We start from the raw sequence: 18,905 nt of genomic DNA on the forward strand, positions 1-18,905 counted from the left end.
CGAGGAAGGCAATTATGACTAATAGGGAGAATTCTTGCTGGAACGGTGATAACGAACTGCCTCGTGTCTTAGGCGTCTATGGAAATGAAGCAAGTTAACGTGCAGCATAAAAACGTACAATACACGTACCTCAGCAACTTAGAGAAAGACACTCACAATTTGTCGACCGTGCTCGACACCATCAATATACAATCAAATGTCGAACCTCATTCTAGGCAACACGCCCCTTCGAACTTTTGAAGGTCACGAGGAGATCGTAAGGGCAGTCGCAGTGTTCCCCGATAAGCGACGAATGGTTACGGGCTCGCATGACAAGACACTTCGTATTTGGGACTTGGAGAGAGGTGCTATGTTGAAGAAGATGGAGGGGCATAGGGCTAGAGTGTGTGCATTGGTGGTATCACGAGATGGTGAAATAATAGCAAGCTGGTGATGCAAATGGAGAGGTCATCGCCTGGCACGGAGAAACTGGCGAGTCCATCACCAGTCACCCAAGGGCCTATCAAAGCCTCAGGATTTCGGAATCTTCTCGGTGGAATTTTCTCCTGATGGTACGGTGCTGGCCACTGGTTCAAATAACGGTGTGACGAAGCTTTGGTGTACCAAAATGTGGCAGATGCAAGAACTTGGCAGCAGGTCGGTCATCAATTCATCCCTGGAAAGGCCACACTCAACGGATCAACGCCATTGCTATTAATCCCCCTGGCACCCTTGTCCGCTTCTGCATCTAGTGACAACCATGTCCGTCTATGGCGGCTCTCAGATCGACAAACCATTGCCATATTCCAGCTTTCATCTAACCCCTTATGTGTCACGTTCTCTATGGACGGCAGGCACATCCTCAGCAGAGCTTATGATAACAAGATCTCAGAGTGGGCAGTAGCCAGCAGTCCTTATTCAAAGGCGAGTTTTCAAAATTTCATCCTCAACTCTCATAACCCAATTCGAGCATCCTTCGTGCAGATACTGCCTATCACAGCAGCCCGCGACGCATGTCTAATCGGAGACCTGTCTACTGCTGAGGAGCTACTCACCCAAGATATCCAGACCGACGCCAACGACTTTACTTCATATGCCAATCGCTCATTCGTTATGGCTCAGAAACACGCCTGGGACCATGCCTTTGAGGATGCAATCAAAGTGAGTTATACTGTTCCCCTTACTAAGGCTAACTTTCATCTGTGACATAGTCCATTAGCATTCAGCCTTCATTGACAGGCTACATATCCAAAGGTATCGCCCTCTGTGGAAAAGGCCTTGTCTGTGAGGCAAGGATAGCATTCGACGTCGCATCCTTGTTCACAAACAAAGATTTAGTCACAGACCACTTTCTTCTCTTGACAAAGGTATATTCAACGTGTCTCGCCTACTCTCTACTCTATCCTGTATTTCAGGTCATCGCACTCTTCAATGCAGATCAACACGAGGAAGCAATGCTGCTCATTAAAGAACTCGCTGCCGCTTGTCCGGATAGAGATCCTGACGCGCACAGTGTTGTAGAAGTAAGTATCATGTAACTGCGCTTATCCATTGACGCTGATCTTTGCAACTTGCACGATAGACATATCTACGTCTTCAGCTCGGAATTAAAGCTTTCGATGGTGCGCGTCATGACGAAGCTGTTGGCCACTTCACTGCCGCTGTCAACTCCGGCGCTTTCTCATCGAAAAACCTTCATTTTACATACCAGGACCTGGTCGTGGTGCGTCAGCATGATGCATACATAATACTTTGCGTAACTAAGTGTTTTGTCCAGCTCTTCGGCTGGGACCTTGAGTCCTTGTTGCCAACGACACACCAGAAATGATGCAAGGCTTTCCTTTTGGCAGGTAAACCCGATAAAGCCCTGGAAGCACACAAATACATGGTGGATGTCATTGATGAATCTGTGAAGGCCAACTGCCTCGATTGGTCCAAAGGCAAGTATTTAGTGATGTCACCTGGGCTATCATACTCACCCCAATTTGATTCAGCTTTCGAACAAGAATGCATCGCGTTCTGTATTGCCAACGGAGATGCTGCCCTCATTGCCAGCGATTATGACAGGGCCATTTACCTATATTTGGTGGTAGTCGACTTGAATTCTGCATCAAATGCTGTCTTTGAAAATCGTAGTAAGGCAAAGTTGGGCAAAATGCTATGGACGGAAGCACTTCTCGATGCGCAGAAGGTGCAATGGCGGCTATCGTCCCATAATCGATGCTCATTGTGGGGATGCATAGGTCATTGAACTCGACTCTTCGTCTTATATTGGATACCATCTGAAGCATGCAGCATTCCATGGTGCGCGGCGCTATGATGAAGCGATTCAGGCCTTCCAAACGATGCTCTCGAAATTGGAAAATGCATCCGACATTCAGACACAAAGTAAGCCTCTGATACACATTTGTCGATATGTTTAACTCTTTCTCTAGAGCTGCGCCAGCAGTATCACACACCCTCTGAGGTAGAACATAGTATTCGACGGTTTATTGACGCACAACTCGACAATGCTCCGCTGCGTGTACTCGACACCACCACTGGTCTTTTATGCGTTCAAGACACGCAGATAAGCACCTTCAAAATGAGCACAGAGTATAAGGAGCTTGTGTCATCAACAATCGTGCATGTCGACTTGCAAAAAATGGGGCACATTAAAGAGGTGGTGAAGAGGTACTTCCAATATGCCATGCTGTCACACAGGTGGGAAGGGAAGGAGCCGCTGCTGCAGGATATCCAGGGCAAGGACGTGTACGATTCGGAGTTGGATCCGGTTGGCGGCATGACAAAGCTGCGCTCGTTCTGCAAAACTGCTCGCGATGCAGGGTATAAATGGGCATGGAACGATACATGCTGCATCGATAAGAGCAACAACATCGAACTCCAAGAATCGGTTAACTCCATGTTCGTCTGGTATCACCACTCTGCGCTTACGATTGTCTACTTGTCTGACGTTCCACCTTCGTCAAAGTCTGGCGCACTGGCATAAAGTGCTTGGAACACGCGCGGATGGACGGTTCAAGAATTCATTGCTTCCAAAGTCATTCTCTTTTATCAGAACGATTGGACTCTTTATCAAGATGATCACACTCCCAACCACAAGGATTCAATCGCGATCATGCAGGAGTTAAAGGAAGCGACGGGCATAGACCAACCAGTCGTCCCAACCTTCCGTTCCAGCATGCATAACGCCCGAGAAAAACTTCATTGGGCGTCAACCCACAGTTACCACACGTCAGGAAGACATCACATACTTGTTGTTTGGCATCTTTGGCGTCCGCCTGCCTGTAGATTATGATGAGAAGCAGGACAAGGCTCTCGGGCGGCTCCTGCAGGAGATCGTGGCTTGGTCCAGTGACATCACCAGCCTCGATTGGATCGGAAAAGCATCAGAGTTCAATAGCTGTCTACCGGCCTCTATCACTTCATACAGAACTCCACCGTGCAAGCTACCACCTCTACCCGAAGATGAAATTCAGTCATCAATTTCTTCTCTGCAAAAGACGAAGGCTGTCGATTTTGCTTTGAACCTTTATACCCTACTTCGGGACACGAGCGCTCCTCGTTTCGCAGCACAGAGACTGCATCTGCCTTGCATTGCATTCAATGTCAGGAAAGTCAGACGGGTGCTCAGCCCAGTCCCAGACACTCATTTCACGTATAGAGTGAAGGCAGATGGACTTCGGGACTTGTTTATCACCACTGCAGAGACTCTGATTCAGTTCTGGCCGGCAAGGCCCACTGAGCAAAAGTTTGTTCTTGTCCGTCCCTGGGATCGGTCTCTCCTGGAGCTACCTGACTTTGTGGAACCGCCTGAATTCGTAGAACCGTCTAACTATGAAAACAATACGGAGAACGGGGAGGATTATTGCATGTCGCCTTCTCCGTCAGATGACTCATCTAGCGGTTTTCCTGTAAGACAGGACGTGTTTGACCTAGAATCACGAGCATTGCGGTTGCTCGTTCGCCTTCGGCAGCCTTTCAGTGCATTTTTGTTAGCGCAGCAGCGCAGTGTAGAATACAAGAAGATCGCGACGGATCATGATATCATTGGACAGGTCAACGACGTAGTTTCTGTCAGAGACTTGATGGACGTCAGGACCATAGAAATATTGTAGTCGTACGTGTTTTTGTTTCAATGTTTATGGACCTTGAGCTAACTCTGAGCAGATTGCATTTGCACGTGCTTTAAAGATGGCACTCATATGGTGTATGTTTCATATATGCATGTGTATTGCAGTATAGATCGGTGCCCGCACATGTGCGCTCGGGTTAGACTTGTAATCAGTCTTTACTACGTCTCTGAGATGTTATGTAAGTGTCTGACATATCGCTACTCAGCTCATCTGTGGTGCATCAGCTAGACTGTCACGAGCACACATCATACTTTAAATCTGATTGCCTTGCTACCATTTCTCACAACTCTTTGTTCGTCTCCTAAAAACCTTGGAGAGTGGGACCATGACAACGTCATGACGAAGCTGTTGATCACTTCACTGCCGCTGTCAACTCCACTGGTTTCTCATCGAAATATATTCATTTTATATACCAGGACTTGGTCACGGTGCGTCAGCGTGATGCATACATAATACTGTGAGTGTTTTGTCCAGCTCTTCGGCTGGGACCTTGAGTCCTCGTTGCTAACGACACATCAGAAACGGTGCCAGGCATTCCTTTCAGCAGGCAACCCCGATGAAGCCCTCGAAACACACAAACACTGGTGGACACCATTGACGAAACTGCGAAGGCCAGCTGCCTCGATTGGTCCAACGGCTAGTCTCCCGTCATATCACCCACGACTATTGTGCTCACCCGCATGTCACATAGTTCAAAGAGCAATGCAGTGCACTTGCTGCGCACGATGAGAGTATCCTTGGCGTATGTACCTCCTTCCTCGACTCTTTCGATACTGACCATTATGCAGGCGGAGATACCCGAGCAGGGGCAAGATGGGTATGATATAGAACCCAATTTCTTCCACGGAATGCATCAAGTTCGTGCAATAGCATATCCTCCTCTTCTGTCTAACATAGTTCATTACACCATTCTCAAATTCCACGGCCAAGACCTCAACAGCGCCCTGGGCACCTCAAAAGACTTGAACTTGCTATAGCGAGGAAGCGTCAGTCAGCTCCTGCACCTATACCACCCACCACCTCACCACCAGTCGCCCTCACCACTACCTTCAAAACTCACCTACAACACCTATTCACCCAGCTGCCCCATCATGCAACTCCACCTGTTATCGATGTTCCATTCGCGCAGGGTAAAGAGTATTTTCTCGAAAAGTACTAATGAGTATCCTTCAGATTTTTGGCGTCACCATCCATAGCCAATTATAATCATCAAACTTATGTCTTGCATGTGTACAGCTTAGTTTAGCATATGAATCATAATACCTTTGGACGTCACCCGAGGACAATGCTCTGAAAGTTGTAGAAATTTTGAATTTGCTTGGATCGTCCTGCACAAACAAGGGGTTAGAGAACGACCTCCATGATGGCGCGATTCAAGGGACACTTTGCAGGGAATGAAATCCAAGTTAGCAGAACGATGCGCAAAAACATTTGCGACTGATAGAATGAAGGTGCGTTCACACATTTGACTGTGGAAAAGCAATGAGTTTATTGCACGAGTTCTAGCACGTGTAAGTCAGTCAGCTCACAGATCGTCAAGAAGGCACCGTCGATGGATTTTCTTTCTCCAGCCAGAAGACGCGCAAGAATCTGAATATGCCAGGCCGCCAGCGCACGTATTGATGCTCTTCAACTGTGCATGCTTCGTTGTTCGCGTGTCATCAGTAGATCGAGGTGCAGTATCTGGAGGGGTTCGTGCTCTTTTCGAGTTCATTGAGAATATGTTATTCCGATGTCATAGAAGCATTCACTATGAACGATAACAAAGTCTTTTGCAATTGACACCGAAGACAGAATAGGACAACAATGAATGAGCAAACACAAAAACGGTGATTCAAGTTGTGCACCAGTTGCCACTTGGCACTAGCCCAACGGGGCACAGGACCGCAAGTCAACTAGAGCTTGTTTGGTAACCTGAGTTTGAATGAAAGTTGGGCACAAAGTTTGACAATGCACAGCATTGAACAGGCGGCATGACGAACGCCGGTGTTGGAGATTGAATGTTTTTCCCTTCCGACCATGGCCACGAAATCTGTTATCAGCCATCGCGCATATGATCAGCGCAGAAAGCAGATCTTTGTAGCAGTCGCTACTTTCATAATCTGTAGCCAACTCCAGCTGATACAAATGTCTTTACCAAAGGAGAAGGCTCACTGGGAGGATGCTGAGGTTGATGCCCTCCTCGACTATCTTATCACACAACGATCAAAGTTGGCTGGAACCAACTTCAAAGAACCGACCTACAATGAAGCTGCCCTCAAGATCGCAGGGTTGAAGAAAAGTGGCCCAGTAAAGACGGCATCACATTGCAGGGTTAAATGGGCAGGGGGTATGTTGTCTCTTGTGCCACTCTGAGTCCAGCCATCGCTGATGCAAATATTTTAGTTAAAATCTACTTACAATGCTATTGAGAAATATCGCAACCGATCCGAGTGTCATTGGGATAGTGAACATGGTGCTAGCATTCAGGGGGAGGCAGCTGAATCTGTGTGGAATGAATTTATTCACGTATGTAATCACATTTATGTATTAATTTCAGCTGAATTTATCTTGCCACAGAGCAGCTCTGGGAAGTCCATGAAGTCGTTCAAGAACACCGGTTGGAGGTTCTACAACAAGATGGACCAAATCCTACCGACTAACAGCATTGCACATGGATCTGCTTCATACAACCCCACATCATCAGCTGCAACTGGCACTCAAGTCCCAGTGCCAGGTCCCAGTGTCAGTAACATCACTGATGATGCTGCACCAGTACCAGGTCCCAGCACCAGCACCAGCAACATCACTCATGATGTCAGTACTAGTATCCCCGCCCTCATGCCGCCTCCTTCTTCTACCTCTAGCCTGGGAAAGCGCCAGCTCGACGATATGACGTCAGTTGCCCCTTCTGCATCCATCATGTCTGAGTCGGTCTCGCAGCTGGTACCATCAGAATCCGACAGCAAGAAGCTCAAGTTAACGGGTACGAGTCGGCGTAGCAGTGGGAATGGTGGCAGAAAGGGCAAAGATGCTGCCAGCGCCGCCGCATGGATGAACCTGCAAGGTTCCATTAATCGCCTGACCGATGGTCTTACAACATCGACCGTCACTGAAGATTCTCGGGTGGCGGATGAAACAAGACGTGCGCTGGACAGCATGCAAGCAGAAGAGGACTTGTCGCATGATGAGAAGATTGTCCTCTTGAACGCATTCTTGCTGAATGCGAGAATATGCACTGTGTATTTGAGTACCATGCCGGAGCTTCGCATTGGTTTTTTGCAGTCTATCATTCAACAAGTCAAGCACAATATTCCATTTTTGTAGTAGTAGCAGAATGTTGTACTACTACTGTATCAAATAGCATCATCATTGTCAGCATCATTTTCAAGCTCTGCATACTGTTCATCATCTGAAGCCGCCTCCTCATCACTTTCCAAGAACTGATCTACATCCATCAAGTCTCGTTCATACAAGTAGTTTTGATAATCCTCCCACATTTGCATTGCAATCTGATCACGAAGGTTGTTTGCGTTGGTATGAATGGGCGCTGCACCTGAGTTATCGGTGTCGGCATGTCCTGGAGGTGCTGGGAAGGTGTCGTGATGGTTGTCATTGACAACGGGTATGTGCGGCAAAGGACCTTCGTCTGGGTCATGAGCGCGGATGTAATTGTGAAGAGCACATAGCGCTGTAGGAACCCGCACCTGAATGTCAATGCTATATTCAGGGGATATGAGAAGGATGCGAAAACGACAGTTTCACAACACCAAAAATTCGTTCAATGACGTTGTGAGCTGATGCATGACAGGAGGTTGAACAACTCTTCTTTGTTAACAGGTCTAAAAAATAATGTCAGATGAGCAAAAAAAAACAACTGAAGGTTTACCTAGTGCTAGCACGGCCCCATTCAGCAAGGTGATAGCGAATGCCACGATAGGGGACTAAGAGCTCTTTACATGAGGGGAACCCTGAATCAGCAAGAAGATATTTTCCAGGCGGGATATTCAGGCCATCATTGCGAGCTACATCCCAGAGTCGAGCATCGGTTGCTGATCCCTCCCAGCCGGTCAGTGTGAATGTAAAATTGAGGTCAAAATCGCACACAAAAAGGCAATTTTGAGAGATGAAGCCTTTGCGATTGTAATAGAGGTGGTGGCTGTGTGAAGGAGGGTATGCATGGATATGACTGCCGTCAATCGCTCCGATGGCATCTTTGAAGTAAGGCCAGCGTTTTGGGTTGTCGCGAATTTCACTTGAGACAGGTGTGCTGTCAGTGGGAAGGCGGACATGTGTTGTGTAGAATGGATGGGACGAAAAAATAAAGAGCATCTTGCAGAAATAGCTGTTATATGAGTGACTTGGGGTTAGTACTAAGTTCAAGCAAGGTTTTGCAAACTACAAACCGAGAGACTGTATCATTTGACCGCTGGAATCGTTCCGCGAGATGTCTTAAAGATAATCCAGTCACACACGCATATAGGAATATTGCCAGCTGCTCCTCTAATGATACGTGGCATGAATCTGCATGGCCAAGGCTTCGAAGATCGTTGACCAAACTCTCAAAGACCTCAGCGTGCACCCCAAGCTCACAGCGTATGCGTTCAGGGTGGCCAACAATTAATTCCATCACCCATTCTTGACTGGTCAATGACGAAGTGTGGTAGGGCTCAGGATCCTCAGGGGTCTGTTGTATGAGTAGATGTGTAGTAGCGGCAAGCAATATGTTTATCAGGAGAGCAATGTAACGGAAAGTGCGCTTGCGGACTTCTGCTCTTGCGATGTGCACCGTATCCGGTTGAGTTTGCTGAAGAAGATGAGCTGCAGTGAGATGCCCCCCATGGGGGGTAATGGGATTAGGGAATAGTGGCTGATTTACTGATAGGAGTCCCTGTGGATCCATGGCTGGTATGTTGTACCGACTCGTAATACCTGTGATGATCAGCACTGATCCTTTTCAGTCTCCGCTCACAACTCAGACACACCTGCGCCACATCAAAATTGTGCATTGAAGTAAAGTTGCTCTAACGTGGATTACCGAACAAGCTCCTAGTCATGACCTGGTAGTAGAAGCATGCAGTGCCTCGTCACATGACACCCTGAACCAAGTGGGGTGTCATGTGACGAGGCACTGCATGCTTCTACTACCAGGTCATGACTAGTTGACTTGCGGTCCTGTGCCCCGTTGGGCTAGTGCCAAGTGGCAACTGGTGCACAACTTGAATCACCGTTTTCGTGTTTGCTCATTCATTGTTGTCCTATTCTGTCTTCGGTGTCAATTGCAAAAGACTTTGTTATCGTTCATAGTGAATGCTTCTACGACGTCGGAATAACATATTCTCAATGATATATTCTTCGCAAAAAATTGAAATTCGCATGTCATATATTAACATACTCATAGTTCGCAATGGCCGTGATCAATCGCTGCCACAAAAGGCTCGCTTGGAGACGTCATATGCGTTCTCTCGCACAGTCAATTCCCCTAACGTGGAATTCTACTATGGTGTCAGACGCTCTTCGATCTTGTGCCAAATTCAATTGTGGCACCTTGATGTATGCCGTCCGTATTACATATGAAAGACCATAGGTTCTGGCAGGTATGGAAGACAACCGTAACCAAAGGCCTCAATTCCCAGTTTGGATTGTAAAGCATAATGGCCAACTTGAAGGCGCAGATGATGGTGATGTTCTCGAAGAAGTAGAAGAAAGGGCAGCCCAGGGAGAGGAGGATGTTGCAGTAGGCACCCAAGTCCCCGGTGACAACGAAGAAGGAGAAGGAGACCACGAGCCTGACTCGGAAGCTGGGGACATGTCTTTCGCATCGACCGTCCCGGAAAAGAGTGCCGAGAGCGTTCTGGTAGATTTTGCGATCGTCCGTCTCACAGCAGTGCCTCAGCCAGAGGAGAAGTCTCGCTGTGGAGGGTGGCGAATAACTGCGGCAAGTGCTTGCCTTCTCGTGGAAGTAAAGAGGTTTGCAAACTTGAAGTAGTGTAGTGTTTTCTCCGGAGCATTGCCGGGAACTTGTGCTTTTGATCCTTTGACTAGAACTTCTCAATCGTGAAGATAATATTTCTTTATTCTGAACAACCGTTGCGACAGTAGTGGGGGCAAAGCGAGCTCAGCAAGCCGTTGTGACAGTGAATGGCCCAGCCTGAGGTTCATGTATTTGATCGGTAATAAACGCACAGTACACGCACCTATGCAGCAGAAGGAGTCACTTTTACTTTTACCTGGTGATGCGCGTTGAACGCAGGCCATGTATTCAGTTGTCATGAACATATCACGAAATAAAATGCACTCACCCGCCTCTACGACTCCCCTAACAGAACAGATAGTTACGCACTGTTGTCTTCCTGGAACGTCCATTTTGTTGGCAACAACGCGCAGTAAAGAGGAGTTGAGAGCTCTTATACATTGTGGCTGAGCCCAGCGTAGCCCATGTACGTAGGTGAGAGGTCGAGCGTAGAAAGACGGCAAAATGAGCCGGAGCGCTCGAAGTAAGACTGACGGCTTTAAAAATCATGATTTGGATAAACCACGTATTGAAAGACGAAAATACCTTCATTAGGAGCGAATTTGAGACGAGAGAAGAGATGAGTAGATGATATTGCAGTGAGCTACGTGCTCTCGGACGAGTTACATGATCAGCTTTCATCCAACGTCAAGGGCCAGGAAGTAGAAATTGCACTATCACTGTCGGATGAGACAGGATATATTGTAAAGGCTAGGGGATGAGTCGGAGTAGGGTCGGAGTAGGGAGCGTTTTTGCCGGAACGGATCGTGATGGCGAACTGCCTCGTGTCTTGGGCGTCTATGGAAGCGAGAAGGAATTTAGTGTGATGAAGTAGTAACATACTATGCACGCACCTCTGCAACTTAGAGAAGGACACCAAATGCATGAACCGTGCTCAACACCATCTCCAGTAAAATGTCGCAGCTCATCCAAGCACTACACCCCGTCGAACTTTTGAAAATCATGAGAACACCGTTAAGGGCAGTCGCAGTGTTCCCCGATAAACCACGAATAATTACAGGCTCGGAGGACAAGACACTTGGTCTGTGGGACTTGGGGACTGCTGCCGTGTTGAAGAAGATGGAAGGGCATAGCAGTGGGGTGCAGGCATTGGCGGTATCGTCAGCTGGGCAAATAATAGCAAGCGGTGGTGTGAAAATGGAGAGCTCATCGCCTGGCACGGTGAAATTGGCGAATCCATCACTCAACCTATCAAAGCCCACTCCGATGCAATCATATCTTTGGATTTTTCTCCAGACGGCACGGTGCTGGCCACTGGTTCATATGACCACACTGTGAAGTTTTGGTGTGTACCAACACATGGCAGACGCAAGGAGAACCAATCAATTGTCGCCTTTACCTTAACTGCATTCGACATTCGCCATCTGCCGAACTTCTTGCCATCGCAACATCCGCAAATATCCACATTTATGATCCAGACACAAGGCAGCGCGTCGCATTTTGAAAGAACACACCCTCTCACTGGCATGGACGCCCGATAGCACACGCCTTCTTCAGCAAACGGTAATCACATACGGGAGTGGGATCCATTGACCTGGCAGCAGGTCAGTCATCTCGGACTACACCCACGGTATCACCACCATTGCCATTCATCCGCTGGCACCCTCATCGCTTTTGCATCTGGTGACAATAGTATCTGTCTCTGGCGGCTTTCAGATCGACGAACTGTCGCTATCTTCCAGCACATATTTAGCCTGACATGTGTTGGACGGCAAGCACATCCTCAGCGTAGGTGAAGACAACAAGATGTCAGAGTGGACAGTACCCAGCGACACTAATTCAAAGGCGAGTTTCGATCCTTGACTCTCATAACACAATTCGAGCATTCTTCGTGCAGATTTTGGCTATAGCGACAGCCCGCGACGCATGTGTAACTAGAGACCTATTCACCGCTGAAGAGCTACTTACTCAAGAGATCCACACCGATGCGAACAACTATACTTCATATGCCAATCGGTCATTCGTTATGGCCGGAAACACGCCTGGGATCACGCCCTGGGATGCAATCATGGTGAGATGGATGACCCGTCACGATCCAAGTGGCTAACTATTATCCATGACATAGTCCATCAGCATCCATCCTTCGTTGACAGGCTATATTTCCAAAGGCATTTCCCTGTGCGGAAAAGGCCAAATCCGGGAAGCAAGAATAGCTTTCGATGGTGCATCCATGTTCACGAACCAGGATTCAGCCACCAACCAATTGCTTCTCTTGATCAAGGTAGCTTAAATTTGATCTGCATGCTCTCTGCTTCATTCTGTATTTCAGGCAATCGCAATCTTCAGCGCAGGTCAATATGAAGAAGCAATGTGCTCATAAAAGAACTCGCTACCGCTTGTTCGGATACCGATCCTCTTGCGCGTCTGGGTTGTGGAGGTAAGTATCATGCAGCTATCTTTAGTCATCGATGATGATCTTTGTTGCTCGCACATTAGGAATATCTACGTGTTCAGCTCGGAATGAAAGCCTTCAATGGTGCGCGTCACGACGAAGCTGTTGATCACTTCACTGCCGCTGTGAACTCCACTGCTTTCTCATCGAAATATATCATTTTATATACCAGGACTTGACCGTGGTGCGTGAAGATGATGCATACATGATGCTTTTCATAACTGAGTTTTTGTCAGCTCTTTGGCTGGGATCTCGAGTCCTTGTTACTAACTACACCAGAATCGGTGCCAGGCTTTCCTTCGGCAGGTAAACCCGATGAAGCCTCGAGGCATACAAATACATGATGTACGCTGTTGACGAATCTGCAAAGGCCAGCTGCCTCAATTGGTCCAATGGTGAGTTTTTATTATTTCACCGGTTTCATACTCACCCGTATTTCACTCAGAATTCAAGGAACGATTGTAGCGTTCTCTGTGTTGCTAACGGAGATACTGCCCTTGCTGTGAGCGATTATGACACGGCTATTGACCTATACTCTGCGGTAATCAACTTGCATTCTGCATCTGATACCGTATTTGCAAACCGCAGTAAAGCGAAGTTGAGCAAAATGTTATGGACGGAAGCCCTTCTCGATGCGCAGAAGGTGCGATGGCAGCTATCGATCAACCAGTGCTCATTGTGGAGATTCTAGGTCATCGAAATCGACTCTTTGTCTTATCATGGATATAAATTGAAGCACGCAGCACTTCACGGTGCACAGCGCTATGATGAAGCCATTCAGGCCTTCCAAATGATGCTGTCGAAATTGGACAATGCACCCGACATTCAGACGCGAAGTAAGCCTCTGATAACGCATTTGTCAACATGTTTAACTCTTTCCCCAGAGCTACGCCAGCAGTATCTGAAACTCTCTGAAGTAGAAGGTGTCATTCAACGGGTCTGATGCTCAATTCAACAATGCGCCGTGCGTGTACTCGACACCACCACGGTCTTTTATGCGATCGAGAAACGCAGATAAGCGCCTTCAAAATGAGCACAGAGTACAAGGAGATTGTGTCATCAACAATCACGCATGGAGACTTGCACATGAAGCACATCGAAGAAGTGGTGAAGAGGTACTTCCAATATGCCATGCTATCACACAGGTGGGAAGGGAAGGAGCCTCTGCTTCAGGATATCGAGGGCATCAGCGCATACGACTCGGAGTTGGATCCCATTGGCGGCATGACGAAACTGCGGTCGTCTGCAAAACTGCTCGCGATGCGGGTATAAATGGGCATGGAACGATACATGCTGCATCGATAAGAGCAACAACGTCGAACTCCAAGAATCGGTTAACTCCATGTTCGTCTGGTATCACCACTCTGCGCTTACGATTGTCTACTTGTCTGACGTTCCCCTTCGTCAAAGTCTGGCGCACTGGCATAAAGTGCTTGGAACACGCCGGATGGACGGTTCAAGAATTCATCGCTTCCAAAGTCATTCTCTTTTATCAGAACGATTGGATCTTTATCAAGATGATCACACTCCCAACCACAAGGATTCAATCGCGATCATGCAGGAGTTAAAGGAAGCGACGGGCATAGACCAACCAGTCGTCCCAACCTTCCGTTCCAGCATGCATAACGCCCGAGAAAAACTTCATTGGGCGTCAACCCGCGTTACCACACGTCAGGAAGACATCGCATACTCGTGTTTGGCATCTTTGGCGTCCGCCTGCCTGTAGATTATGGTGAGAAGCAGGACAAGGCTCTCGGGCGGCTCCTGCAGGAGATCGTGGCTCGGTCGGGCGACATCACTGGTCTCGATTGGGTCGGAAAATCATCAGAGTTCAATAGCTGTCTACCAGCCTCCATCACTCACGAAGCTCCACCATGCAGACTACCACCCTTACCCGAAGATGAAATTCAGTCATCGGTTCTTCGCTGCGAAAGACGGTGACTGCTGATTTTGCTTCGAACCTTTATACCCTCCTTCGGAACACTAGCGCCTCTCGCTTCGCAGCACAGAGACTGCATCTGCCTTGTATTGCATTCAATGTCAGTGAAGTCAGACGGGTGTATAGTCCAGCCCCGGAAAATCATTTCACGTATGAAGTGAAGGCAGACGGGCTTGTGGACTTGCTTGTCACCACCGCAGAGACCATAGTTCAATTCTGGCCGGCAAGGCCCACTGAACAAAATTTTGTCCTTGTCCGTCCCTGGGATCGTCTCTCTCCAGGAGCTACCTGACTTTGTAGAACCGCCTGGATTTATGGACCCGTCTGACTATGGAGACGATACGGAGAACGAGGAGGATTATTGCACGCCGCCTTCTTCTCCGTTGGACGACTCGTCTGGTGGTTGTCCTGCAAAACAAGAGGTGTTTGACCTAGAATCACGAGCATTGCGGTTGCTCGTTCGCCTTGGGCAGCCTTTAGTGCATTTTTGCTAGCGCAGCAGCGCAGTGGAGAATACAAGAGGATTGCGACGGATCGTGATATCATTGGGCAGGTCAACGACGTAGTTTCTGTCGGAGACTTAATGGACATCAGGACCATAGAAATATTGTAGTCATATGTTTTTTGTTCAAAGTTTATGGACCTATGCTCAGCACCATATACTCCAAGTCCGAATCGCTTCTCTATCATTTCTCACAAACCTTTGTTCGTCCTCTAAAAATCCTTCCAGAGTGGGCCCGCGTCAAGTGACCACGATCCATAAATTGGCATCATCATGTCTTTACGACAGATAATGGAAGAGAAAGTAAGGTAAAGAGGCCGATTGGCAAAGATTTTGAAATGAAAATAGGCACACCGACTCGGAGAGCCCGCTCTTCTATTCTGCAATAAAGGGCATTAGAACATTGGATAGGTTAGGTTTGAGTCTCCTTCGTTCACTCGTTATGATTGATTGTTCGCCTTCGATTTCGGTGGGTTTGTGATAGCGCAGCAGCATGCGAATAGAAGAGAACATGTATCAGTAAGAGGAATGGCTTCTGTTCAAATAATGATGGATATCATGATATTGAAGCTATTGTAGTCAGTTGATGTTCGTTGTTGCAAAATTAGAGGACCACTAGTACCTTGTCGCGCGCCGTTGATCGAATCGTGCCACATTGTTGATCACAAGTTACTAGCACGACTAGACATAAACGCTGAGATATCGTTATCTGGCTGGAGGCCGATCAGTCAGGAATCAGAGTATCATTGCCTAACCTCTGTTTGTAATAGTCTAGGATGTAACCTTAGGCCCTGGTGTCAAAACTCAAACCTAGATGATAGACTCAAAGCAAGTCAACACAGGACAACACGGGGATCTTGACGAACGAGGTGCCCTCGTAATATACAGAACGCCCTTATGATGTGCGTCCACTCTGCCTTTCGTTTCTCAGAAAAAGCAGTCATGCCTAGACGATTGAAAGGATCAGTGTAAAATCTAGTCGCAACATAGAAAAATATGCCCACCCTCCTTCTGATCCTTGGTTGAAAACAAGGCATGGAATAACCGCTTCTCAAACCTCAGTCCCTCAGCGAGGCTCATTTCAAATGCTGCATTCACAGCCTCCTTGCCTGCACCCACTGCGATACGTCCTTTGCTTGCGATCTCGCTCGCCACCTTTACGGCTTCATCAACGACATTGCCCTCACGTACAACTCGTACGATGCCCCAGCGTTCTGCCTCGTCCGCACCTATTATACGTCCGGTGAGGACGAGTTCCATGGCGCGCGATTTCCCAATGAGACGGGCGAGACGTGGGTTCCTCCGCCGCCAGGGATGACTCCGAGATTGACTTCTGGCTGTCCAAGTTGTGCTGAAGGCGCTGCGAGAAGAATATCAGCCTGCAATGCAAGCTCCAAGCCACCACCGAGTGAAGGAAAGAACCCGAATGAAAACGTGACGATTAAAAATGAGTCTAAAAAACATACGGCGTAACCACTGACGGCTGCAATAACCGGCTTGTTAAGTTTTGTGATGACTTCCCAATCAGCGAGGAAGTTGTGGTGTAAGCTTCTGCGACTTCAGGGAAGTTGTCAGAAAGGTTTCAAGAACTGAGGAGAGATATTCACAGGACTTGTCCTTCATTTCCTTGATGTCCGCGCCAGCTGTGCATAAAACAAGTCTAATCGAGTCCAAGATCCGGTTGACTGAGAAACACACCCGCAAACGCGCGTTCTGACCCAGGAGAACCATAGCACCACACTGGCATCCTCATCAGCTCCTTCATCGCATCAGATATGTCTTGGAAGTGCGCTGCATTGAGTGCATTAAGTGCCTTAGGTCTGTTAGGGTGATGAGTGCCACGCCTGGGCTAGGCCGTGAGACGAGAACATTGCGTATTCGCGCTGGGCACGCAAGCTTGTGGAGAAGAAACGAGCGGCTGCTGCTTACATGGCGGATGTGAGCGGGAGAGTGCGACGAACGACATTGTGGATCAGAGGAGACAACTGTGAGGAAGCTCCGGGCCTCCGATATGGCGTCAAACGGCCGGGTCACTGTTGAAAGTAGCCGAGTTCACACCTCACGGTAAGACGTGACTAACTTGTTCATAATACTCTACTGGGAAAGGGCTGGGATGTATAGCTGTAAGTAGGTAATCCAGTCAACATTTCCCTCTGGAGTGATTACCAAGCAGTAGCCATCGAACATCGACGCCCTCGTGCGCTCTTATATGCCACATTCCACAGGTGACAGTTATTATTTATCTTTCTGCTGAGTGCTGATATAGATATGTCGTCCCTGATTACTATGGAAATTTTAGACTCCAATGATGCCTTGGCGATGTCAGTCAGGGTTATCACCGAACGAGCACCTCGTCTGGTGTCATGGAACACGATAAGCAGTCGGAGGTCCTTAGCTCGTGAGTAGCTCAGTGGACCATCAAACTTCGTCAGCCGTTACAAACTGAATATCTCCCAATACAGTCTTCTCCAAAAGCAAAACGAGATTCTCGACCTCCTTAAGCGCTCAGAACTAGAGAAAGCAGACAAGGACGTCCGATTACAGTTCTGGGAAACATATGAGGTGGTAGCAGAGGAGGTCGACAGCGAGTTCCTGGAACGGTACAATGGTGATATCGATATTATCCCCACTTTCGTGCGTTCCTTCCTCAGAACAGTTTGCGAATCATCCCAATGAAATCTCGCAGGCGGGTCTCTTTTCAGCTGTCACCACCTCCTTCATAATTGCGTCACAGAATAATCCAGGAGACGCCACCAACGCACTGCTGACCCAACTCGTATTACTTGTGGCAAATGGTACTTCGACACCCCAGAGTATCACGCTTCCGCAACCAGCAGGGTACTCGTCTAGTAATGTTTGGGCTCAAAGCCTGGCCTACGCCAGTCTTTTACTTAGCCTCTTTGCTGCATTTGGTGCCATCCTGGGCAAACAGTGGTTAGGCCATTACAAGTCCAACAGATACGGTCATGGTTCAATAGAGGAACGTGGAAGGAGACGGCAACAGAAGATGGAAGCACTAAGGACGTGGTACTTTGATGCCGTGGTTCAATCATTCCCGGCGTTGTTGCAGGTTTCGTTGTTCCTTTTCGGCGCCTCCCTCAGTATCAACGTGTGGTCTCAGCAACAGACAATAGCGTGTGTCATCATCTCCATCACATTGTTTGGCGTTACGCTTTACGGATTCACCGTCTTCACATCCCTCATGTCCTCGGATTGTCCCTTTCAAACGCCTATGTCTATCGTCATTAGGCTTGCTTGGCAACTCATACAAATTCGCGTGGTTCAGTTATACGATCTATACCATTTGCGATATGTTGCGCGATACATTGGATTAGGCGTGGCGCTCGGAAAGTCGTTTCTCACGGGACTCTCTAGTGCTAGAAGCATACTCTCTGCTCTTCATCGAACGGTTACCAGTTCTTTTTGCGTTCCATCCGAGCTCTGCGATCCAGTCTATCTGCACAGTCCCGTGCGCCCGTGATATGCGATCTCGAGTTTGGCAAACTTCCCTCTAAAGCAACGGAGTCATACCTTCCCGTAATTTCTCTGTCCTACGAATTTCCAGCCATTTCCGTCGCATCTTCGGATGCTCCTTCCGTAAAATGGTTGCTCGAAACGTCTACAGATCCCAACGTATTCATTGCAGCTTGCCAGCTGGTTCCCGAAATTGAATGGCCATTCGATTTTGATGTTTCCGCTATAATCTCTCTCCTGCATCGCGTGCTTGGAAGCTGTTTCGATACTAAGGATCGGCTGTTAGCGCCAGCAAAAGAACGAGCTTTAGCTTGCGCGACAGCCCTAGTCCATCTCAGTGGAAGGGAATACCTTCGACTGGACGGGGAGTATTATTCTGCTGCGCAATGCCCTTCTCAGCCTAGATATCTTCACTTCTGGCACCTTCTCAGCCGGGAATCGCTCGATGCTGATTATGCGTTGAAGATCAA

At 48.1% G+C, this 18,905-nt stretch overlaps 6 protein-coding genes across 6 annotated transcripts; 5 read left to right on the forward strand and 1 right to left on the reverse strand.

The window, feature by feature from the left end:
* Window positions 1-196: 196 nt before the first annotated feature.
* Window positions 197-3,199, forward strand: EDB93DRAFT_1272949 (uncharacterized protein; the record flags this gene model as incomplete). The annotated part of the gene is made up of 9 exons (XM_041454358.1): window positions 197-382; window positions 488-551; window positions 617-1,140; window positions 1,191-1,346; window positions 1,395-1,502; window positions 1,562-1,702; window positions 1,814-2,170; window positions 2,223-2,367; window positions 2,415-3,199. 9 exons carry the CDS (start codon window positions 197-199, stop codon window positions 2,966-2,968), a joined length of 2,235 nt encoding a protein of 744 aa, XP_041300806.1. The 3' UTR covers window positions 2,969-3,199.
* EDB93DRAFT_1257432 (uncharacterized protein) lies at window positions 3,098-5,274 on the forward strand (the record flags this gene model as incomplete). The annotated part of the gene is made up of 5 exons (XM_041454082.1): window positions 3,098-3,152; window positions 3,205-4,073; window positions 4,807-4,857; window positions 4,904-4,972; window positions 5,056-5,274. The coding sequence occupies 5 exons, from the start codon at window positions 3,098-3,100 to the stop codon at window positions 5,272-5,274; spliced, it is 1,263 nt and encodes a 420-aa protein (XP_041300807.1).
* Window positions 5,275-9,693: 4,419 nt separating this feature from the next.
* Window positions 9,694-10,083, forward strand: EDB93DRAFT_1109574 (uncharacterized protein; the record flags this gene model as incomplete). Its single annotated transcript, XM_041447989.1, has 1 exon — window positions 9,694-10,083. The coding sequence occupies one exon, from the start codon at window positions 9,694-9,696 to the stop codon at window positions 10,081-10,083; it is 390 nt and encodes a 129-aa protein (XP_041300808.1).
* A 2,215-nt stretch (window positions 10,084-12,298) lies between these two features.
* On the forward strand, window positions 12,299-15,072 carry EDB93DRAFT_1341093 (uncharacterized protein; the record flags this gene model as incomplete). Its single annotated transcript, XM_041455468.1, has 15 exons — window positions 12,299-12,349; window positions 12,452-12,505; window positions 12,565-12,604; window positions 12,693-12,704; window positions 12,757-12,826; window positions 12,891-12,915; window positions 12,966-13,163; window positions 13,212-13,356; window positions 13,405-13,457; window positions 13,535-13,786; window positions 13,827-14,190; window positions 14,247-14,457; window positions 14,586-14,712; window positions 14,741-14,858; window positions 14,933-15,072. 15 exons carry the CDS (start codon window positions 12,299-12,301, stop codon window positions 15,070-15,072), a joined length of 1,860 nt encoding a protein of 619 aa, XP_041300809.1.
* A 722-nt stretch (window positions 15,073-15,794) lies between these two features.
* Window positions 15,795-16,927, reverse strand: EDB93DRAFT_1257438 (ClpP/crotonase; the record flags this gene model as incomplete). Its single annotated transcript, XM_041454083.1, has 6 exons — window positions 15,795-15,907; window positions 15,966-16,321; window positions 16,428-16,518; window positions 16,569-16,604; window positions 16,660-16,810; window positions 16,853-16,927. The coding sequence occupies 6 exons, from the start codon at window positions 16,925-16,927 to the stop codon at window positions 15,795-15,797; spliced, it is 822 nt and encodes a 273-aa protein (XP_041300810.1).
* Window positions 16,928-17,487: 560 nt separating this feature from the next.
* EDB93DRAFT_1046332 (uncharacterized protein) lies at window positions 17,488-17,896 on the forward strand (the record flags this gene model as incomplete). The annotated part of the gene is made up of 2 exons (XM_041444625.1): window positions 17,488-17,595; window positions 17,648-17,896. Coding segments are annotated over 2 exons (357 nt in total), but the record flags the coding sequence as incomplete, so codon positions are not given.
* Between the last annotated feature and the right edge of the window lie 1,009 nt (window positions 17,897-18,905).

Source organism: Suillus bovinus (assembly GCF_016758785.1).
Source record: "Suillus bovinus strain UH-Sbo-P2 chromosome Unknown EDB93scaffold_179, whole genome shotgun sequence".
Lineage (NCBI taxonomy): Eukaryota > Fungi > Basidiomycota > Agaricomycetes > Boletales > Suillaceae > Suillus > Suillus bovinus.